Here is a 24,453-nt window from a genome sequence, read left to right as displayed (position 1 = left end):
GCGTCCGCGTGCTCTGGACCGACATGAATACGGCACTGCATCAGAAGGAAAACGCACGAAGGGCGGGTGCGGGTTTTTGGTGAGCCAGGACGGTCAGAAGCGGGCTTGGAAGCGGTCCGGACTCCCGCGAACCTCCCCTATTTTTGTCTACGGTTTACGGAAGAAATCGCATCCGGACCGCTTCACGGACCGATACATGTGAGCATTGGATGGCTTCCGCAGCCCAGACCATTGCAGGAGGTTTATGGGTCCACCTTGGAGGTGATGCCCTTGTAAGATTCTGAAATAGTCTGGTGATCAATAAACCCACAGCGATGAATAAACCCAGACACGCATTCAAACATTTCAAGTGTAAACACAGGACCAAAGAACTTGAACTTTTTCCATGTACATAATATAATATTGGCCATTGCTCCTTATTGTGAAAAAGCAATACCGGCAACTCAAAAAGAAAAAGCAATACCGAAACGAATTACAGTGCTTTTTACTCAATGTACACTGCCAAACTCTCTATCATAGTCGCTGATCATTTACAATTTCAGGCAGAGAAGGTGCTTCTGAACCGTTGTGTCTGCTCGGGACAGGGGTGTTCCGTCTCGATTGCCGCTTCGTTGCCACAAGGACCTGGTCTGCCTCCGCTTCATCCATCATGGAGAATTTCTCATCGTCGTCGCCGCCTTTGAAAACCGGGTGGATGTACGCGCTTGCCAGGTACGTTTTCAGGTCAAACCCTGGCTCTCGCGCACGTTCTAGGGTGTCTTTCCTCATTGCCTCCTGGAAAACAAAATTAACAACATGTTAGTAGTTTTCTCGGTTACAAAGCCAAGTCCATAGTATGTATTTGGTCGGTGCATAAAACTACAAGTAGTATAATACCTTACGATGGATAACTATATTTTCATTCAACTTATGTTACAAGTTTGTTATCGGTTAAGTTGGGTGTGGTGGAAACATCTTCCAGTACAAAACCCGAAATTTTACAAATATCGGTTAAGCTGGTATGACCTATTGTTAACATGTAGCCTGATCAGCATCTGAGATGCACGGTGAACTATCATATTCAGAAATAGCAGTACCTGTAATGGATATTCCACAAAAGCAGGTTCATAGCGGTTCTTGCAGTATTTGTGGAAATAAAAGGTCACCACAGGAAGAACAAGGAGCACTGGTGTTGACTGGCCTGCGCCTTTTGTGCTTAATAATCCAAGGAAAAGCAGCTGCGATACGATCAATGCTGTGATTATACGCCCATGAACACTTGGCCAAAATGCAGCCGCACTCTCATATTCTTGATTGTACACATTTATTATCTGAAACAGTGTAAGCTCAAGTTAGGTCGTTTGAGGGGGGGGGGGGGGGGGGGGGGGGGGGCAGATTGTACATGCTCTAAGGGTGCGTTTGGTTCAGGAACAAGTGGAATGCTCCTGAAATTTGTAATGCCAGCAAAGTATCTCTCTATTGCCAGCATATCCATTCCATTAGATTGACTATTATTTGCACAAAACAAACATATGCCCAGGAGTGGCAAAGATTGAATAAGACTAATTTCTTCAAAAATAGTTTTAAACAGTTAGTTAGAATTATCAAAAGTATTCTCTTATTGAACATCAAAATTTATGTCAAGAATGCCAGACATCAAAAAATAATCGTTCCACTAAATCTTACCTGATGGCGGTAGACCACGTATGCGAGCACATAGAATACCAATATGAACGGAAGCAAAAACGGCGTGACCACAGCATAGACGAGACCAAGTAAGAAATAGAGCTGTATTTGGGGTTCATTTGAATCAAAACCAATACTTCCAGGGTCCATTGCCTCGTCTCTGTCTTTCTCAGTCTTGACCAAGAAAAAGTTTTTCAAGTGGAAAATAACCAATGGCTTCAATCTCAATATTTCACCAGCTACCCCAGCCCATCCATCAACCATTACATACGTTATGAAAAAGGTTGCCTTCATTGGAATTGCTACACCAATTGTCCTTGGTATTCTGCAAAAGAAGCAAATATAAACTGTATCAAATGGAGAATAATAGAAGTTATTTGCATAAACTGTTGAATATGCCAGGTAAATAGAAAGGCCTTCAAATCTATCCTAGATGGTAAACAACTGCGAGTGACAAGGAAAACTAATAAACTTGAAGACTGTAATCATCCTAACGATTTGGACAATATAGCATGAACGAATGGATGTGTCTTGTGGGGGGTACTCATGATCTTCAAACAGTGACTACCGGTATCAAAGGGAAGGCAGAAAGATGGCTTCAAGACTATCATCACTGGCTGAGACAATCTCCATGAGAGATTAGGCTTCTGTTCTGTTTCTTTTCTAGGCTTCTACAGCCAGTAAATAATGTGGCAAGGCTTGACTTGCCTGCATACCTTTGTACCAACTTTTTGTGTTTGTGTAATTTAACAACAAGAAAGTGCTAGCTTGTGAGTGTGTGGTAAAATATTCGATTACACCACTCTGCTGTAATTAATGAGAACCCTGACTTAAAGTACAGACATGGTCCAGTGATCTCTTAGGCATCTAATAACTAGCCCTTGTAGTTTAAAATGCAAATTCACATGCTTAGCCATGCAATAAGATACAGGATTCTCAAATCCTGAATGTTAACAAATCCATGCCCTCCAGAAAACTATATTGCGGTCACTTGCCACATGTCAAAATTTCCAAATGACATCTAAAGAACAGGTAAACACATGAAGGAAACTGAAAATAATATTTCCAATTGATCCACCATCTCACATTCTGCGCTGCTGTTAGGCTTGAAATGCAGCTTACCAACCAATAGCATATACAAATATATCAATTTGATGGTAGTACTTGTAGTGACAGCCCAAAAAATTATTTTAAGCACCCAATAACCACTAAGCACGATACAAAAGAAGCAAGTGCTAACATTCAACTGCATTTAATATCCATCTTTAGCTATGGTTGACCTTCATTTCACATGTTAAAAGTCCATGGTTAGTTAATTACATCTGTTCTTGTTTGAGTGCAATGAGATGTTGGGTGATTGTCAGCTTCTAGTTATATATGGGATGCCAAACAGGAGTAGGTGTATATGGGATGCCAACAGGAGTAGGTGTGTAGTACATACTGATTTGCTGACTGGTGAAGATAGGTTTGTAGCTGCTCCAAAGCAGATCCAGCAATGATGCTTGCCAGGAATACATTAAAGAATAAGAAGATATAGTACTTCGATGCAGATCTTCTTTCCAATGAAGACACTGATGTCAATCCTTCAACCTTTGACATAAACATTAATATGCTTGGGAGTAGTATAAGGAAGATCTTCAGAGCAATTCCAGGAAGGAACCCTTGGATGAACGATTTGATAGTAGGCCTGAGAAACGGTTGAACAACAAACTTTCAAAGATAATGAAATATGCCAACAAAGCAAATACAAGTAAAGCATGAGTAAATTACATCAAAGGTCCTTAAACTTGTTTGCTGAATGTAAAGTTACCCACTTCCATAGAAAATGTAGTGAACCTCAATTTTTACTTCTGAGCAGCAAGATGTTTTTGTGAGGCCTGTCGCTCATTTTTACATCTGCAGTCCATATGTTTTTGGTGAAACCTAAGAAAAAAAAATATAGTTGCTACTTCAAATTTGAAGTTTTTTACTCCCAAGGACATTGGATCCCATCCAATCCTCAAACGGAATTTTTCATCAAGAGTTAGTACTCCGGTGTTATCATTTCCACAACAGATTATTATCATCAGACGCCAATGCATAATCATATTCTTTGTTATCCATATTAGACATTATTAACTACTCCATAGTCCAACTTATTATCATTGCAGCAACTTGGCGTTTTTTCATAAAAAGAAAATAAAAATAGGCGGCATCAAAGAACATAAAGCAACTTGCCATTGAAGTCACACAAAAGCCAATAGCATACTACTGTAGAACTGAAAAAAGACATTTTAAATGAAGAATAGCATGTTAAAACACACTTACATTTCAATTATAGGCTTCAGAAATGGAACTGCCTTCTCAATCCCTTCAATATTTGCAAGGGACTGAACAAATGCGATTGGGATCACATAAAAGAAGTTCAGAAAGAAGAATGCTACCGCAATTATCAACCTTCTAACTGTAAGGTGAACAATTGGAATAGACAAATTATCCCAGTACACATCACGAGGTTCTGGAGCCCACTCAGTCAACCAAACCGTCGGATTACTGGTTTGTTGTGTCTGAGCGCATACTGCTGCACCCCACCGTGTTCTGAAGGAGACAAATGCCGCTGGAACAACTAACTTGGGATCCTTCACGATCTTTTCACGTTCTTCAGCTTCCTAAACGAATGTCATTTGTAAGTGGCAGTAAATCTAACGGTTTATACTATTGCAGCTATTCTTCATTTCAAAAAGAAAAAAACATTTAACAATATGAAAGACAATGCTTTACTTACATGACTGAACCAAAAGTTAACTATTTAAGAGTTCTATTAATTATTAAATACAAAAGCAAGAACAGGCATCTCATGTCTTTAGACATCCACTTGGTTAGGTAAAATAACAGGGAACCATAGCTTCAACTGAAACAGCATACAAAAAGCCCTTGCTATAACCTCCGTGCTCTTTTAATGTTGTTTCAGTCATCGACAAATCATTAATACACAATATTGATAAAAACAGGGAAGCATTGCTTCAGTTGAAACAGTATATAAGGCCATTGCTATGAACTCCGTGCTCTTTTAAATGTTGTTTCAATCATAGTCTCATGTCATTATAAATACCATTGGTTATTGATTTTCTGAATTGTATGGTAGCTAAAGGTAGTGAAATATGATAATATAGAAGTACTTTCGATGATAGACGTTACTTTTTAAGGCAGCATTTTTCATTAAATGAAGAAAGTGTACTATTTTCAGAATAACACTAGAATGAAGCTGAATAATGACTTACTTCCTTTTCTATCCTCTCAATTTCCGATGCGCAGTGTTCAACAGCATCCACTTTAGAACCAAAACATCCAAGAAAACCAGTCTGGAACAAAGTTACAAATTATAAAAGAACAGAAAAGAGCTAGAATGAGATTTATAATACTTTTTCCCATTTTGATCAAAAGCAAGAAAATTGATGGCTAAACATGATCCAGTTTTGTGGGACAACCTTAACAGTAGGCCTTTTACTTGTATTTCTTTCATACTTCAGCTGATAGTAGTCGAGCCAATTCTGCATCTTCTTCTTCTCTTTGACCAGTTTGGCGAGCTTATTTGCATTATAAACAACCTTGAAAGAGAAGGTGCATATCATAAATAAATTAGAACATGACTGGTAATGCCTTCTAGCATATAGCCAAATCCAAAGTACACAATCATGATTTGTATATTTATATGGAGCAATTAATTATACCTTATAAGGAATTAAATCAAAAACCATGGAAATTTGAGAACAGTAAAATGTACATACACCAACCAAAATCTGAATGGCATGATAGAAGGTTTGAATTTCTACCAATGCATCCAATCAAGCAGAAGGTTGAGAACAATGAAGTGTGGCAGCATACACACAATTTCTAATGCAATGTAAAGATCAGAATATGGCTGGTCCTGAAAAATGTAAATATTACCTGATGTGTGAGATAGTGGTCAGGATGATTCACAAGGAAGAAATGCTCTGCAAGCTCACCAATTGATTCATCTGGATCAGGTGGTATATTCCGCACCAGGACCTAAAAATCATCATGCATCAATTGTATGTCACAAGTCATAAGTCATAACTACAATGACAAAATCCTATAGAACAACAATATTAAAAAATTTAAGAGCAGTGTGCGGATGATCAGGCGCCTATGGCTTTTGGGTGCAGCCGTTGGGAGACAGAAGCACAGGATAAATTTGACCGATTTGGCTGGCATAACACTAAGGAGGTGTTTGGTTACCGAGATTATAACGTAATCTGATTACAGCGGGATCAGTTACCGCCAAATCGTGTTTGTTTCGCCACGGCTGTAATCAGATACAGTGTAATCAGGTCCCATCGCTATACAAAACTGACTACGCCCCAAATCAGCTGTATCGGGACCCTGTCTTCTGTTCCCGCAGCCGCACAAGCCGCTCAAAGGGTGCGAGAGAAAAAGAGCAGCGGCAACCACAGCTCGCCAGCCGTCGGCATTCTTCGCCGGCGTCCGTCGCAGCGCGAAACCAACAGCTAGCGGCACGCATGCTTTGGGTCAGACGGCGGTCGGCGGCGCGCGAGATCCGGCAGCCGGCGGCACGCAAGATCCAGCGGCCGGCGGCGCGCTAGATTAACTGAGTAGGCGGCGAGGTCGCAGCAGCTGGCGGCGCGGGAGGAGCATAGCTCGGGAGCGACGGCGACAGTCTTGAGTCGGGGAGACAGACGCGCTGGGGAAGAAGAGGAGGAGCGACGTTATCCAATTACGTTACCTAGGCCAACCAAACAAATTGAGAAATAACTCATTACACCTCCTAAAACGCTGCGATCTGATTACGCTACCATTTTTGTTGCCAAACACCTCCTAATAGATTATGTGTACGAGTGATGTAATCCTGTTAGCGACCGGTTGTAGCTGAGCCTTTTATTTCTGTTTTTGTGCTGGATGTTTATACATTTCGCTTAATAAAGACGGTTGTGTGCATCATATGATGCAGAGGCCAGGGGTCAACCTCCTTTCCATACAAAAATTATTGTATCTTGATTTCTTTATCAAAATTAAAAGCATAAATAACAAAAAAAAGATGATTTTGCACAGTACAGTTATGTGTCTGGATACAACCATTCTCAAGAGCTAGGCTGTCTCCGGTTTTCCATATATAATTGAAGATTGGCTAAGTCATATGTTGGATAAACATTGCACTTTATTTTCCTTCTTTGGAAGCCTAATAGCATAATCTGCAGATGATTCTTTACAGAATGAGCAGTATACAAAAAATTATGCTCGGTAGTGTATTTGGTGGTTGTAATGCTGACTTGTAAAACCTTTCAATCACACTGAGTTATCTCAGATTTGTTTTTAACTAGAAGAATGTCATGTTAAAGTTCACACTGACCGGTAAAAAGGGATTCCACCTGTTCCCTCAAATTATGCTCGGTAGTGTATTTAGTGGTTGTAATGCTGACTTGTAAAACCTATCAATCACACTGAATTATCTCAGATGTGTTTTTAACTAGAAGAATGTCATGTATTAAAGTTCACACTGACCGGTAAAAAGGGATTCCACCTGTTCCCTCAAATACGAATAAGTTGCCTTGCTATCCAAGACATCAAATATTTGAAAGAGAATCAAGATTGGCCACATTAGACTGATGTCACTAGATTCATTGTGAAATGAAGTTCCATAATATGTAAATTCTGTCGTTTGTGATTTACTACTGAGGGGGTGGCCTAGAGACCGTATCAATGCCCAAAACGATATGTATAAGTGGAAGGAGTATTAGAAAAAAAATCTAGATCCTGACCTACTAATTAGACACAGAAATATAAAAATAGAGTAATAAGATCATACTGTGAACTGGTCTGGGCGGCGTTTCTCTGATGCAAGAAAACGCAATCTCATTGTTGCGACTATTTCATACTCCCGCAACAGAACATAGCATGTCCAAAATGTGAAAACATAAGCCATAGTCAAGTGAGCTATGAACCTGCGTTCAAAGGGTTACTTATTAGCATGAGTCTTGGAGATACTTAATAAACAATTCTAGAGTTGATGATCAAGCTCTACATGGTCCTATGCTGTCATGCCAATCTGCTGCCACATGGTATGCTGGCATTGCAACTCAATTAATATATGCCAATCTTTGGGTTCTACAATTCCAACACATGCAATTTACCACATTATTCTCTCCCAGTTCAGTTACACATAGGATGGAAAGTTGGTCATATTCTAAACCCTCTCTTCTCTCTCTCTCTCTATCCTTATGTCTGTTCTTTTTAGATAATGATCTCTATCTGTACTATCTCCCTCTCTATCTCTGCCACCTATATCTCCCTTTACCTCTACCGAATCTACTGGGGAAGAACTGAGATAGGCTATCACTCCCCTGAACGATCATGTATATTTGAGGTCATCTGAACCTACCCCATATTTATTATCTTGAATATTCGTGGTAATGTGGAGTGCATGATCAAACAGATTGGCTTTTGGTAATCAACGCTTCCCAGAGAACTGGTGGTGTCACCACATGAGCAATCTTAGAGAACTACTTACTATATGCAAATATATTTAAGAGATAATGAACTCATCTAGTGCTAACCTCTTCGACCCAAAAGGTATGTTGGATATCGAAAGTTTGTCGATATCACTGTGCTCTACCTTCAAGCCCTCAAGGGTATCATTTGTCCAATTAACAGGAACAAGAACAAGAAATGCTAGAATTGTGATTGGAACAAATATTTTAAGCCTGCAAAGGTTTAAATGTTTTCAGTATAAATAGCAATTCAAGCAAAAAAAAATGGAGTTGGACACCAATCAGTGGATAAAACAGAACCATTCATTGGTTCAACATTGTTAATACTTATGCTGCACTCTGTATATAGAGAACAAGACAAAATAGAGAAGGTTTAGAATCAATACAACGAAATAAACATTCTCAACAAAACTGGAACCAATAATAAGTAGGTAAAAATAAAAATGAATAGTTGAACACAAAGATTAACTCACTGAAGCAAGTGGACGTATTCAACACTGGAAGCTAGATGTGTTATAGATAAATACTACAGCAAATGCAAACCTAAAGGACAACAAAGAAACAAAATCAAACATACAAAAAACTCTAATCCTGAACTGATCTCTATAGCTATCAACAACATTCGCAGCTCCAGCTCATTTCCCTTGCATTTTATGTAGAGTGTGTTGAACGCTTGACTTGCGCTATGCAATCCATCAAGCATCCGAACGGAACACTGTTCATGTACAAATATAACCAGCTATAGGCATGCTAAAAAATGGCACGCAGTCAAGCTTAAGTTAAGAACTTCACCAGTGACTAGGAGTTGCATCTTATCTGATGTACAGGTGGGCAGATGAAAAATGATATGACAACATTAAAAAATGTCCATGATAAAAATGAAATGCAAGTTACATACCCTGTCAAGTAGATCCGCAGATAGACAGCTGAATCAAGCCCTGCATGGCTAATCAACTCATCCTCTGGCATTTGGAGAGCAGCAGGCATCCAACTTAAGAACTTCAAGTATGATCGCATGTCCAAATTTACAAACTTCCGTACAAATGCACCCCCATGGCTTGGGCTTTGTCTTGAACCTTTCAGATACCACTTCGGGAAGTAAACCCTGTCATTGATGGGCTGTAGCCGTAGGAAAGCAAATGCTAGCAGGAATATGACGGCACTCAGTATGTTGATAGCTGCAGAAACACCTATATCTTCAATCGTAGCCATAGTTGTTGTTCATATAACTTCTGGGAATTCCTACAGATGTTACCGTAAGATGTAAGGAAGAAAGCAAGCACATAATGTTGAGACAGTTTGATGTCATGAGAACAAACTTGTAAACTAAACCAAATATAAGAACCGGTGAAGTGAACGAATGGCAATAAAAACGAAAGTTTATGATATAGAAGCACTTAATAAAAGAGGTTACTCAATATCATCACAAAATAATACTACGAGTTTCACATGGTTCAGTTTGGTTCTGAAACTCGATTCATATGAAACAGCAAGTTACGTGAAGGTTTGTTTGTTACAATATTCATTTAGCACCAAAACTAATGTCTTGCTTGAATCCAATATCGCTAATGTCTGGTCCAATATTAACCTTTTTAACACAAAGAAGTGAAAGTGATTACTCGATGTAAACATGTAACCACCACGAAATAATATTACAAGTTTCACATGCTAGACTAAGTTGAGTTCGGTTCTGAAGCTCGATTCACATATGAAACAACGAGATGAAGAATGCTTTGTTCGCGATAATACTCTACTATTTTGTAGCACCAAATAATGCTGTCTTAACACACGGAAAGTATATATGTAAGGGAAACGCTTCGTTCCAGTAGTCTGATACGAAGCAATCTCCAGACCACATGTGAACCATCGATGCCTTACTAATCCCACGGTCAAGATCTTCCTATTGCCCACCTGTATTTGACGCAGGCCCTGGTCCCTCTCCCATCAATCTCTCCTGAACCTGCGTTTCTCTCTCTCGGCTCTGTCGCATCCTCCCTCCGAGCTTGCCGTCAACAATGCCGCCCCTGCCCTCCCCTACAGCGCAACCCAGGTTCCATCTCCTGCGCACCGTGCTCCCTTCCCACCTCGCCGGAGACCAAATCCACCGGCGATGATGCAATCCACCACAGCGCCCAGATCCAATCTCTCTACCGACCTACTCCTCGATGCGATCCCAAGTGACGTCGGTGGCGCACCATCACGGCAGTAGGTGGTCGTGTCCTCCATCTTCACCGTATTTGTTGCCAAACAAAGTGCCTGGATCTTGAAGATTTGAATCGGCTGCACCCATCGGCCAGAGAATCAGGAGTGGCCTCACTAGTTTCGCCCTATTCGAAGTCCTTCCTGTAAACCAAAAGGTATTGCATTGCCTAAATCAACTTCGGTTCCATCATTATCTGTCCCACGCACAGATTCTTATCATTATGATATTTCCAGTAACCATGCTTTGTAAAATCGGATATGTGCTTCAACATTCCTGTTTTGTTTGCATCGATGGATGAAATGGGTTTGTACTAGATCACAAATTGATCGATGCACACACACATTCATTGCTAGTTTCTAGTTACAAAATTATATGCTTCCACTAGGTATGAATTATGTTGAGATAACAACAAATTGATGCTTCCTAATATCCATGCTTCCTAACTTTGTTGTATGTTTTCTTCAGTCCAGATAGTTTGGGGCAATAGAAACACACTTCTACTATTTGCTTTGTCAAGAGAATTCTTTGTGTTTAAACACTGCCATCATGCTTCCTATATTTCAAATACATTATACATGCTGGCAGTGGCAAGCCGATTTTTTTAGTTTTTTTTTAATACCAAATCAAATCCAAAAAAATCAACGGCGGTGTGACATAGCATGTATGAAGCGTACATGCTTCCTTACATGGGAATGTGAGATTCTCTACTTTGTCACTACCGTACCATACATGTAATTCTCGTTGTTGCTTCATAACTACCTTCTATACTTATGTATCATGTCTAATGGATTACGGATGTATATTTTCAAGCAGCCGTGTGTTGGCTTTGGAACTGATGGGCGTGGCCAGTGACATATATGGGAGCGACTGATGCATGCACTAAGAAGTGTGATGACTGATGACGCTTGGATCTGCCCTACAATGAGGTCAATCGCAAGCGAAGGGAATCATTTCTACGGTCTATAGGAAACATACACAATTATTGACTTTAGGAAGCATAGTACGACACACTGTTGGTGACTTGAAAGAAATAAATTTGTATCATGTTTGAAACTTCTTGTACGGATGAATGTATGTTCGAGTATAAGCAAATCAATTTTATCATGGAAGCACTTTTATTATTGGATGGAAGCAAAGTTTCTTGTTGGAAACTTGATAAACAAGATACATGGGACCCAAATTTATGATGTGGAAACAAATTCTAGATGCAAAATTTTGATACACGGAAGCAAAGTGTTTGGAAAAAAAATTGTTACATCCAAAAAGTTTGGTTGAGATCGAAGCAAATTATCTCATCAGTGGAAGCAAGGTTTTGCTCCATTAAAACAGAATAAAATGATACATGGGATGCATTTTTCATCGTAGGAAATTTGCTATGCACCAGAAGCAAAATAAAAATTGCCTAGACAAAATTATTGAATAAAGTATGGAAAAAGAAGAATTTAGATGGACTTTAAATTATATCCTTGCGTGATTTTCTGATGAAATTAATTCAAGGAAGCAAATAGAAATTATTATATGGAAGCATCATAATCACAGGAGTATAATTCGGAAACTAACTAAATGGAAGTGGGCCACACGCTGGGCACCTAATCACGCCGTGCAAGTGTATTTGATCTAACGGCTGTCCAGTGGTCTGATAAACTGCTAGGGATCAGTAGTCTGATCCCTAGTGGTGCCCTGTAATTCCCAGATAAATGTTTTGCTTGAATCCAATATCACTAATGTCTGGTTTAAAATGGGCCTTTCAGCCCAAATATGTGAAAGGAAAAACGGTGATCAGAAGTAACAGGATCGGTTAATATTTATTGTGAAGATGGCCTAAGAAAGAAAGTTGGCATGAGAGAAACCATGGGATATGGAGACCACCCATATCTGACAGCTACAGAAATGAAGCTGAAATCATACTCCCTCCGTCCAGAAATACTTGTCGGAAAAATGCATAAAAATGAATGTATCTAGAACTAAAATACATCTAGATACATCCATTCCTCCGACGAGTATTTCCGGACGGAGGGAGTATAATTCCAATTGGACAGCTACAGGAACCAAAGCTCCCTGAGATTGTGATTCCAGTGCAGGCAAACCAAACATCTATTCCCATCAACTCTCAATCAGCTATGAGATGCTTGATGGACAAAAAAAATTGGGCCGTCAACATCACGAGACAAAATACTAGTCCCTCCTTTCTGGTTTATAGGTCCTGCCTGAGCGTATCTCTAGGTCGTCATTTTACTAATGTAATACTATAAATTATAGTATATCAGAAAAGTTATACCATTAGAAAATAGAACCTTTGGAACGGTATAAATTTTGTAATATATATTTCGTATTATATTGAAATCAAAGTCTACCAAGAGAGGCTTGGATTGCAGTCGTATTTGGATGATTGGCCCATGCGCTAGTACCGAAAAATAAAAAAATAAAACCTCTGCGGATAATAAGGCGTTAAAAGTGAGAAGGTGATAAGTTTGCATGAATTCATTCTATGGGTACTCGAGAGGCAAACCTCGCATCAAGTTTAATAATTCAATTCGTCAGTTGGGTTAGGTTTAACACAATTTAATTTGTCAGTTGAAAAAAAGTAGGTTAGGTTTCATACTAATTTGAATTGTCACTTAGAAAAAAGGTACAATTATAATAGTAATTTAATTTGTGGCTTCAGAGAAAAGGCGTACCCCGCAAAAAAAAAAGAGAGAGAAGAGGCGTATTATTAATAAAAAAGCAAATCCTTTCTTCCCTCTGTCCCGCAATTGAGTAGCCTGATACCAGTCAGAACGCAGCAAGAAAGAGAAAATAGTGCTAGATTTGAGAGAAACAAATGGATTTATTTATATTTATATTGTTTGGTCCTCCATAAGAAACGGAAGAGAAATGACGCAGCAATCTGGTCGGTGGTACACATACACGTCTCCCCGGGAGTGACGAAGGAGGGAAGGAAGAGAAAGAAAGAAAAATTGAAGCCGGGAGAGGCAGATCTGAGCACCGGAAGCAGCAAACTGGGCGAAAGAAACTAACCTAGGAGCAAATTCATCCACAGAAGGCAAGAGGAAGTAAGGACATACCTCGTCTCTCCACCAACACCGGTACCGGGAGCGGGAGCAAGCTGGCCGTCGTCCCGTATAGCTATCTATGGCGTCGCGGAGTGGAGTGGATAGCACCGACGCTTCCTGAAGTGCTCCCTGTACAGTACAGCGACGCCCTGGGGTTGGGGTTGGGATTTTATCCCCCTCCGTCGCTGTCGTCGTGGCTGGAAAGGAAACGGCGAGGGAGGGAGACGTTACTAGTTGCCGCTCTGTGCTGGCCGCGGGGTGTGGGTCGAGTTATTAGCATCAACTCCCACGCTCCACCTGTAGACGTGGACGTGGACGCCCCTTTTGCTCTGGCCTGGGTAACGGACAGTTTTGCTCTGCTCTGCTACGAGAGAGAAAAGGGGGTTCTGATGGTGGTGGTGGGAATTCCGTGGGGGAGATGCATCTCCTTCTCGGGGTGGGGGCTGTAGACTCGATGGGGGCGTAGGTTTCGGTGTTTAGAGCAATTTTAATGGGGCAACCCATTTCGTCCACCTGCGTCCGTTTGGGTCGGTGCGGACAAAAGTGGCGGCCCAACGCGCCGACCCAAACGAACGCGCGTCCGTTTTTCGTTCGCGGGCGACCCATTCCCGGCCCAATTTTAAGCCTGATTTGCGTCGGCGCGGACACGAGGCGGACGCGCGCGCGCCTACTCTTCTCCCCGGGCCCGCCGGTCGGTGGCAGTCACCACCATTTCCCCCCTTTTTCCCAAAAACGCTCCCGCCCGCGCGCGCTCGCTCCCGCCCCATCGACCTCGACCTCGACGCCGCCGCCGGCCTCGCCTCCCTCGCCTCGTCCGGCGCCGTCGCCCCCTCCGGGAAAGGCAAGCCTCGTGCCCCGCGCAAGACCGCTGCCGCGACCAAGCCGAAGAAGGCGCTGACGCCCGAACAGCGGGCAAGGGAGTCGGCCAAGAGGAAGGGCCGGAGGCACGCCGCGGACGCGAGGGATGAGGCCGCCGCGCAGGCCGCCGCCGCCGCCGCCGCGCAGCAGGAGTTCACCAATGCCCGCGTCGCGGCGGCAACGAGGGAGGCGCTCTACATGCTAGGGGTAAACCCTAGCCAGCACAGCCTCGTCCAAGCCGTCGTCGTCGCGGCCAACACCGGCTCGTCGGCGTTTCCTCGGATGGTGCTGATGACCCACAAGTGTAGGGGATCTATCGTAGTCCTTTCGATAAGTAAGAGTGTTGAACCCAACGAGGAACAGAAGGAAATGATAAGCGGTTTTCAGTAAGGTTTTCTCTGCAAGCACTGAAATTGTAGGTAATAGATAGTTTTGTGATAAGATAAATTGTAACGAGTAACAAGCAATGAAAGTAAATAAAGTGCAGCAAGGTGGCCCAATCCTTTATGTAGCAAAGGATAAGCCTGGACAATTTCTAATAATGAGAAAGGAGCTCCCGAGGACACATGGAAATTATCGTCAAGCTAGTTTTCATCACGTTCATATGATTCGCGTTCGGTACTTTGATAATTCGATATGTGGGTGGACCAGTGCTTGGGTACTGCCCTTACTTGGACAAGCATCCCACTTATGATTAACCCCTATTGCAAGCGTCCGCAACTACAAAAGAAGTATTAAGGTAAACCTAACCACAGCATTAAACATATGGATCCAAATCAGCCCCTAACGAAGCAACGCATAAACTAGGGTTTAAGCTTCTGTCACTCTAGCAACCCATCATCTACTTATTACTTCCCAATGCCTTCCTCTATGCCCAAATAATGGTGAAGTGTCATGTAGTCGACGTTCACATAACACCACTAGAGGAAAAGACAACATACATCTCATCAAAATATCGAACGAATACCAAATTCACATGACTACTAATAGCAAGACTTCACCCATGTCCTCAGGAACAAACGTAACTACTCACAAAGCATATTCATGTTCATGATCAGAGGAGTATTAATATGCATTAAGGATCTGAACATATGATCTTCCACCAAATAAACCAACTAGCATCAACTACAAGGAGTAATCAACACTACTAGCAACCCACGGGTACCAATTTGTGGTTTTGATACAAGATTGGATACAAGAGATGAACTAGGATTTTGAGAGAAGATGGTGCTGGTGAAGATGTTGATGGAGATTGACCCCCTCCCGATGAGAGGATCGTTGGTGATGACGATGGTGATGATTTCCCCCTCCCGGAGGGAAGTTTCCCCGGCAGAACAGCTCTGCCGGAGCTCTAGATTGGTTCCGCCAAGGTTCCGCCTCGTGGCGGTGGAGTTTCGTCCCATAAGCTTGCCCACGATTTTTTCCAGGGTAAAAGCCTTCATATAGCAGAAGATGGACACCGGGGGGCCACCAGGGGGCCCAGGAGACAGGGGGCGCGCCCCCCCTTACTAGGCGCGCCCCCACCCTCCTGGCCAGGGTGTGGGCCCCTTGAGGTATTTCTTTCGCTCAATAATTCTTATATATTCCAAAAACAGGTTTCGTGGAGTTTCAGGACTTTTGGAGCCGTGCAGAATAGGTTTCCAATATTTGCTCCTTTTCCAGCCAGAATTTCAGCTGCCGGCATTCCCCCTCTTCATGGTAAACCTTGTAAAATAAGAGAGAATAGCCATAAGTATTGATATATAATGTGTAATAACAGCCCATAATGCAATAAATATTGAACTAAAAGCATGATGCAAAATGGACGTATCAACTCCCCCAAGCTTAGACCTCGCTTGTCCTCAAGCGGAAGCCGATATCGAAAAATATGTCCACATGTTTAGAGATAGAGGTGTCGATAAAAATAAAATACGGACATGAAGGCATCATGATCATTCTTATAACAGCAACATATATAGATTTTATCATATGATTTCTTATGCTCAAGTAACAATCAATTCACAATGTCAAGTATGGTTCAAAAACTTCATTGAGAACTAACAAACTATAATCTCAGTCATTGAAGCAATTGCAATTTATCATAACATCAGAAAGAGTCATCAATTGAGATTTTCAGCAAGCTCACATACTCAACTATCTTGTAGTCTTCTACAATTGCTAACACTCACGCAATACTTGTGGTTATGGAGTTTCAGCCAGACACTGAGAAAGATATGGGCTTATTGTGTCGCCTCCCAACGTATTCACCTTTAGGTGATGTCAACAATAATAACCCATGCTAACTTACATTCAATTGGATATATATATCATGATCTTTCAAACACGAGGAGCTTGCCAAAGGATAAAATGAAAAAGGGAAAGGTGAAGATCACCTTGACTCAAGCATAAAGCAAAAACATAAAATAAAAGATAGGCCTTTCGCAGAGGGAAGCAGAGGTTGTCATGCGCTTTTATGGGTTGGACGCACAAAATCTTAATGCAAAAGAACGTCACTTTATATTGCCCCTTGTATGTGGACCTTTATTATGCAGTCCGTCGCTTTTATTGCTTCCACAACAAGATCGTATAAAGCTTATTTTCTCTGCACTAATAAGTCATGCATATTTAGAGAGCAATTTTTATTGCTTGCACCGATGACAACTTACTTGAAGGATCTTACTCAATCCATAGGTAGGTATGGTGGACTCTCATGGCAAAAACTGGGTTCAAGGATATTTGGAAGCACAAGTAGTATCTCTACTTGGTGCAAGGAATTTGGCTAGCATGAGGGGGAAAGGCAAGCACAACATGTTTGGAAGGTCAATGACAATATACTTTAACTGAGATGTGAGAAAACATAAACCATTACGTTGTCTTCCTTGTCCAACGTCAACTCTTTTAGCATGTCATACTTAATGAGTGCTCCCAATCATGAAAGGTGTCCAAGATAATATATTTATATGTGAACCTCTCTTTCCTTATCACTTCCTATTAATTGCAACAATGACCAAAACTATGTTTATCAACTCTCAACAACTTTTATGCCTCATACTTTCTATGTGTGAAGACATCACTAACCATAATATCAATATGAACTCTTTTATTCTTTCTACTTTCTCAAGATCATAGCAAGATAGCAAAGCCCTTGACTCAACACTAATCTTTATTATAGATAGCTCACGGACTCAATTACATAAAGAGATCACAAGGCAAAACTCAAAACTACTTGATATCAAAACTTCAATCTACTAGATCAAGATACTACTAAAAGGATCGAACTAAATAAAACGGTAAAGATAGGAGTGTGATGATGATACGATACCGGGGCACCTCCCCCAAGCTTGGCAGTTTGCCAAGGGGAGTGCCCATACCCATGTAATTATGTCCTTGGAGGTGAAGGAGGTGGTGATGATGATGGTGGATAATCGCACATCGAGCGTAAAAGCTCCTCCAGCTTGCGGACAATGCCCTTGAGTCCGGTGATATAATCCTTCAGCAAAATATTCTCCTCTGTGAGATGCTTATTCTGTATGCGAGCTAACTCAATCATCTTGAAAGCTTCGATCTCAGTTGGAGTAAAGAGGTTAGGTAAGGGTTGAAGGATGTCTTCTTCTTTCACTGCCGGAGCTTGAACCTCCATGGCCTTCTTGATCCCTTCATCCTTGTTAACCCCTTCCGGTTCTTCTCTTTTCAGCTCTATCTTCAATAGCCAAGCATCCTTGTCTTCATTATTGGAAGAGGGTGACGTCATGGCGCTCTAGATCTGCAACAGAAACAGCTCGAAACGAAAACAGAGGATATTTGCGTGATACGGTGGTCAAAACCTTCGGGAGTATATATAATGAATTTTTATCGACCAAAATACGTAATGTGTAAGAAAACGGAGTCCGGGAGGCACACGAGGTGTCCACGAGACAGGGGGCGCGCCCAATAAGGGTGGGCGCGCCCTCCACTCTCGTGGGGGCCTCGTGTCCCTTTCGGACTACTTCTTTCTTCCTAAAATTCTTAAATATTCCAAAACAGATAAAAATTGCCATTGGAGTTGTTTTGGAGTCGGTTTACTTACCGTACCACATACCTATTCCTTTTCGGAGTCTGGAACGTTCTGGAAAGTGTCCCTTATGTATTCCTTCGGGGTTATGGTTTCAATAATATTAGTTTCAACATTGATAGGATTACCTGAAATATAATGTTCAATTCTTTGACCGTTCACCACCCTCGGACTTGTGCCTTCGAAGTTGTTGATTTTTATAGCACCAGAACGATAGACCTCCTCGATAACGTAGGGACCTTCCCATTTAGAGAGAAGTTTTCCTGCAAAAAATCTTAAACGAGAGTTGAATAATAACACATAATCACCTACGTTAAACTCACGCTTTTGTATCCTTTTGTCATGCCAGCCTTTGACTTTTTCTTTGAATAGCTTGGCATTTTCATAGGCTTGGGTTCTCCATTCATCAAGTGAGCTAATATCAAACAACCTCTTTTCACCGGCAAGTTTGAAGTCATAATTGAGCTCTTTAATAGCCCAATATGCTTTATGTTCAAGTTCTAGAGGTAAATGACAAGCTTTTCCATAAACCATCTTATATGGAGACATACCCATAGGATTTTTGTATGCAGTTCTGTAGGCCCATAATGCATCATCAAGTTTCTTGGACCAATTCTTTCTAGATCTATTGACAGTCTTTTGCAAAATTAATTTGAGCTCCCTATTGCTCAATTCTACTTGACCACTAGACTGAGGATGATAAGGAGATGCAATTCTATGGTTAACATCATACTTAGCAAGCATTTTACGGAAAGCACCATGAATAAAATGTGAACCACCATCAGTCATAAGATATCTAGGGACTCCAAACCTCAGAAAAATAACTTCTTTAAGCATTTTAATAGAAGTGTTATGATCAGCACTACTAGTTGGAATAGCTTCTACCCACTTAGTAACGTAATCAACAACAACTAAGATATGTGTATAACCATTAGAGGCAGGAAAAGGTCCCATATAATCAAAACCCCAAACATCAAATGGTTCAATAACAAGAGAATAATTCATAGGCATTTCTTGACGTCTACTAATATTACCAATTCTTTAACATTCATCACAAGATAAGACAAACTTACGAGCATCTTTGAAGAGAGTAGGCCAACAAAAATCGGATTGCAGTACCTTATGTGCAGTTCTATCTCCAGCGTGGTGTCCTCCATAGGATTCAGAGTGACACTTGCGTAGGATCTGTTCCTGTTCATGCTCAGGCACACAACGTCTAATAACACCATCTACTCCTTCTTTATAAAGGTGTGGATCATCCCAGAAGTAATGTCTTAAATCATAAAAGAACTTTTTCTTTTGCTGGTATGTGAAACTGGGCGGTATAAATTTAGCAACAATGTAATTAGCATAATCAGCATACCAAGGAGCAGTACGAGAAGCATTAATGACCGCTAATTGTTCATCAGGAAAGCTATCATCAATAGGCAGTGGGTCATCAAGAACATTCACTAACCTAGACAAGTTGTCTGCAACGGGGTTCTCAGCTCCCTTTCTATCAATAATATGTAAATCAAATTCTTGGAGCAAGAGAACCCATCTAATGAGTCTAGGCTTGGCATCTTTCTTTTCCATAAGATATTTAATAGCAGCATGATCAGTGTGAATAGTAACTTTGGAATCAACAATATAAGGTCTAAACTTATCACATGCAAACACAACTGCTAAGAATTCTTTTTCAGTAGTAGCATAATTTCTCTGGGCAGTATCAAGAGTCTTACTAGCATACTGGATAACATTCAATTTCTTATCAACTCTTTGCCCTAGAACAGCACCTACAGCATAATCACTAGCATCACACATAATTTCAAAAGGTAAATTCCAATCAGGTGGCTGAACAATAGGTGCAGTGATCAAAGCTTTCTTAAGTATTTCAAAAGCTTCTACACAATCATCATCAAAGACAAAAGGAACATCTTTTTGCAATAAATTAGTCAGAGGCCTAGAGATTTTAGAAAAGTCCTTAATGAACCTCCTATAAAAACCGGCATGACCAAGGGAACTTCTTATACCTTTTATGTCCTTGGGACATGGCATCTTTTCAATAGCATCAACTTTAGCTTTATCAACTTCAATACCTCTCTCGAAAATCTTGTGCCCCAAGACAATGCCTTCATTGACCATAAAGTGACACTTTTCCCAATTCAGGACGAGACTAGTGTCTTCGCATCTCTGCAAAACTCGATCAAGGTTGCTCAAGCAATCATCAAAAGAGGATCCATAAACGGAGAAATCATCCATGAATACCTCACAAATCTTTTCACAAAAATCAGAGAATATAGCCATCATGCATTTTTGAAAGGTAGCAGGTGCATTACATAAACCAAAAGGCATACGTCTATAAGCAAAAGTACCGAAAGGGCAAGTAAAAGTAGTTTTTGATTGATCCCCTGCTGACATAGGTATCTGAGAGAAACCAGAATAGCCATCTAGAAAGCAAAAATGTGTGTGTTTCGATAGTCTTTCTAGCATTTGATCAATAAAAGGTAAAGGGTAATGATCTTTCTTAGTAGCTTTATTTAATTTACGGAAATCAATTACCATCCTATAACCTGTAATAATTCTTTAAGGGATCAATTCATCTTTATCATTAGGAACAACAGTAATACCTCCCTTCTTAGGAACGCAATGGACGGGGCTTACCCATTCACTATCAGCAACGGGATAAATTATACCTGCCTCAAGGAGCTTTAGTATCTCCTTTCTTACCACTTCTTTCATCTTAGGATTTAATCGTCGTTGATGATCTCTAACTGGTTTGGCATCTTTCTCCAATTTAATTTTGTGTTGGCATAGAGTGGGACTAATCCCCTTAAGATCATCCAGAGTATATCCAATAGCAGCACGGTGCTTCTTCAGAGTTTTTAATAATCTTTCTTCTTCCTGCTCTGAAAGGTTAGCACTAATAATAATAGGATATATTTTCTTTTCATCAAGATAAGCATACTTAAGATTATCAGGTAATGGTTTGAGTTCAAACACGGGATCACCCTTGGGTGGAGGGGGATCCCCAAGAATTTCAACGGGAAGGTTGTGTTTCAGCATAGGTTCCTGTTTAAGGAACACTTCATCTATTTCCCTTCTTTCATTCATAAACATATCATTTTCGTGGTCTAGCAAATATTGTTCTAAAGGATCAGTTAGAGGTACGGCAATAGAAGCAAGACCAATAATTTCATCCTTACTGGGTGATTCCCTAGTAACATCAATATCTTCCAATTCAGCGGGTCCAATGTCATGTATAATTTCTTTATATAAGTCATAGGGTATTGCACTAGCACTAGCACCCATATCACATAAGCCATGATAACAGTGATCTCCTATTTTAACAGAAATGACAGGCATGCCTACAACAGGTCTATGTATCTTAGTATCGGGTTTAGCAATATTAGCAGCTTCCTCACGTAAATAAATAACATGCCCATCTAAATCATCATCCAATAGATCTTTAACCATAGCAATACTAGGTTCAACATTGATTTTCTCAGGAGGTGTATAAGTCCTAGTATTACTCTTACGAACAACAGTCGAAGTTTTAGCATGATCCTTTATCCTAACAGGAAAAGGAGGTTTCTCAACATAAGTAGTAGGAACAATAGGATCACTATAAGTAACAATCTTTTCTTCAACTGTAATAGGTGCAACTACTTTTACTTCAACGGGAGGATTATATTTAAACCACTTCTCCTTAGGGAGATCAACGTGAGTAGCAAAAGATTCACAGAAAGAAGCTACTATCTCAGAGTCAAGTCCATATTTAGCGCTAAATCCACGAAAAGCATCGGTATCCATAAAAGATTTAACACAATCAAACTTAGGTGTCATACCTGACTCCTTACCATCGCCGGAACCCCAATCTTCAGAGTTGCGTTTAATTCTTTCCAATAAGTCCCATTTGAAATCAATAGTCTTCAGCATATAAGAACCAGCACAAGAAGTATCGAGCATGTTGCGATTATTGAGAGAAAGCCGAGCATAAAAAATTTAAATAATCATTTCCTGGGAGAGCTCATGATTGGGGCATGAATATAACATTGATTTAAGCCTCCCCCAAGCTTGAGTGATGCTTTCTCCTTCGCGAGGCCAGAAATTATATATGTAATTACGATCACGATGAACAAGATGCATAGGATAGAACTTCTGGTGAAATTCCAACTTCAATCGTTTATAGTTCCAAGATCCCGTATCATCACATAGCCTATACCATGTCAATGCATCTCCCTTCAAAGATAAAGGGAAGACCTTCCTTTTGACAACATCATCGGGAATACCTGCAAGCTTAAATAATCCACAGACTTCATCCACAAAGATAAGGTGTAAATCGGATGCAATGTTCCATCTCCTGCAAATGGATTAGCTAGCAGTTTCTCTATCATACCCGAAGGAATCTCAAAGTAAATATTTTCATAAAGTTCAGTAGGTTGAGGAGAAACTCTTTGCTCTTCTGGTCGGGGTGAAGATACCCCGAACAAGCCCCTCAAAGGATTAGTTTCCATAGTGACAAGTAACAGAAAATTTCAGCACACTATATAAATGTTTCCTTACCAAGTTCCACTCACCAAAAGCGCTACACTCCCCGGCAACGGCGCCAGAAAAGAGTCTTGATGACCCACAAGTGTAGGGGATCTATCGTAGTCCTTTCGATAAGTAAGAGTGTCGAACCCAACGAGGAGCAGAAGGAAATGATAAGCGGTTTTCAGTAAGGTTTTCTCTGCAAGCACTGAAATTGTAGGTAATAGATAGTTTTGTGATAAGATAAATTGTAACGAGTAACAAGCAATGAAAGTAAATAAAGTGCAGCAAGGTGGCCCAATCCTTTATGTAGCAAAGGATAAGCCTGGACAATTTCTAATAATGACAAAGGAGCTCCCGAGGACACATGGGAATTATCGTCAAGCTAGTTTTCATCACGTTCATATGATTCGCGTTCGGTACTTTGATAATTTGATATGTGGGTGGACCGGTGCTTGGGTACTGCCCTTACTTGGACAAGCATCCCACTTATGATTAACCCCTATTGCAAGCGTCCGCAACTACAAAAGAAGTATTAAGGTAAACCTAACCACAGCATTAAACGTATGGATCCAAATCAGCCCCTAACGAAGCAACGCATAAACTAGGGTTTAAGCTTCTGTCACTCTAGCAACCCATCATCTACTTATTACTTCCCAATGCCTTCCTCTAGGCCCAAATAATGGTGAAGTGTCATGTAGTCGACGTTCACATAACACCACTAGAAGAAAAAGACAACATACATCTCATCAAAATATCGAACGAATACCAAATTCACATGACTACTAATAGCAAGACTTCACCCATGTCCTCAGGAACAAATGTAACTACTCACAAAGCATATTCATGTTCATGATCAGAGGAGTATTAATATGCATTAAGGATCTGAACATATGATCTTCCACCAAATAAACCAACTAGCATCAACTACAAGGAGTAATCAACACTACTAGCAACCCACACGTACCAATTTGTGGTTTTGATACAAGATTGGATACAAGAGATGAACTAGGGTTTTGAGAGGAGATGGTGATGGTGAAGATGTTGATGGATATTGACCCCCTCCCGATGAGAGGATCGTTGGTGATGACAATGGTGATGATTTCCCCCTCCCGGAGGGAAGTTTCCCCGGCAGAACAGCTCTGCCGAAGCTCTAGATTTGTTCCGCCAAGGTTCCGCCTCGTGGCGGTGGAGTATCGTCCCGTAAGCTTGCCCACGATTTTTTCCAGGGTAAAAGCCTTCATATAGCAGAAGATGGACACCGGGGGGCCACCAGGGGGCCCAGGAGACAGGGGGCGCGCCCAGTAAGGGGGGGGCGCCCCCCACCCTCCTGGCCAGGGTGTGGGCCCCCTGAGGTATTTCTTCTGCTCAATAATTCTTATATATTCCAAAAACAGGTTTCGTGGAGTTTCAGGACTTTTGGAGCTGTGCAGAATAGGTTTCCAATATTTGCTCCTTTTCCAGCCAGAATTCCAGCTGCCGGCATTCCCCCTCTTCATGGTAAACCTTGTAAAATAAGAGAGAATAGCCATAAGTATTGATATATAATGTGTAATAACAGCCAATAATGCAATAAATATTGATCTAAAAGCATGATGCAAAATGGACGTATCAGGTGCTGCCCTA

General features: G+C 41.0%; 1 protein-coding gene across 3 annotated transcripts; it reads right to left on the bottom strand.

Moving 5' to 3' along the window:
* Nucleotides 1–343: 343 nt before the first annotated feature.
* On the bottom strand, nt 344–13,767 carry LOC109787162 (calcium permeable stress-gated cation channel 1). 3 transcript variants are annotated; one of them, XM_073510367.1, is made up of 13 exons: nt 13,440–13,635; nt 10,083–10,514; nt 9,070–9,413; nt 8,238–8,384; nt 7,490–7,625; nt 5,593–5,694; nt 5,133–5,252; nt 4,926–5,006; nt 3,973–4,313; nt 3,107–3,352; nt 1,666–1,990; nt 1,077–1,310; nt 344–774 (listed from the first exon to the last, which is right to left on the bottom strand). In XM_073510367.1, exons 3-13 carry the CDS (start codon nt 9,381–9,383, stop codon nt 514–516), a joined length of 2,307 nt encoding a protein of 768 aa, XP_073366468.1. In that variant the 5' UTR covers nt 9,384–9,413; nt 10,083–10,514; nt 13,440–13,635; the 3' UTR covers nt 344–513. The 3 variants fall into 3 exon arrangements, with proteins under 3 accessions (XP_073366468.1, XP_020201304.1, XP_040259774.1); XM_020345715.4 differs by lacking the exon at nt 10,083–10,514 and having other exon boundaries at nt 13,440–13,767; XM_040403840.2 differs by lacking the exons at nt 1,077–1,310; nt 10,083–10,514 and having other exon boundaries at nt 13,440–13,717.
* Between the last annotated feature and the right edge of the window lie 10,686 nt (nt 13,768–24,453).

This window comes from Aegilops tauschii, chromosome 3 (genome assembly GCF_002575655.3).
Source record: "Aegilops tauschii subsp. strangulata cultivar AL8/78 chromosome 3, Aet v6.0, whole genome shotgun sequence".
Taxonomy (NCBI): Eukaryota; Viridiplantae; Streptophyta; class Magnoliopsida; order Poales; family Poaceae; genus Aegilops; species Aegilops tauschii.
The sequence above is the reverse complement of the archived record's forward strand: the minus strand, read 5'-3'. Positions and strand labels throughout refer to the sequence as shown.

Excerpts from the sequence above, each read along its gene's own strand:
- LOC109787162 (XM_020345715.4), bottom strand. The coding sequence starts at position 9,383 with ATGGCTACGATTGAAGATATAGGTGTTTCTGCAGCTATCAACATACTG. Across the intron at positions 4,314-4,925 it reads TTGAGAGGATAGAAAAGGAA|GAAGCTGAAGAACGTGAAAA; the intron begins GTAAGTCATTAT and ends ACATTCGTTTAG. Across the intron at positions 775-1,076 it reads TTGTGGAATATCCATTACAG|GAGGCAATGAGGAAAGACAC; the intron begins GTACTGCTATTT and ends TTTGTTTTCCAG.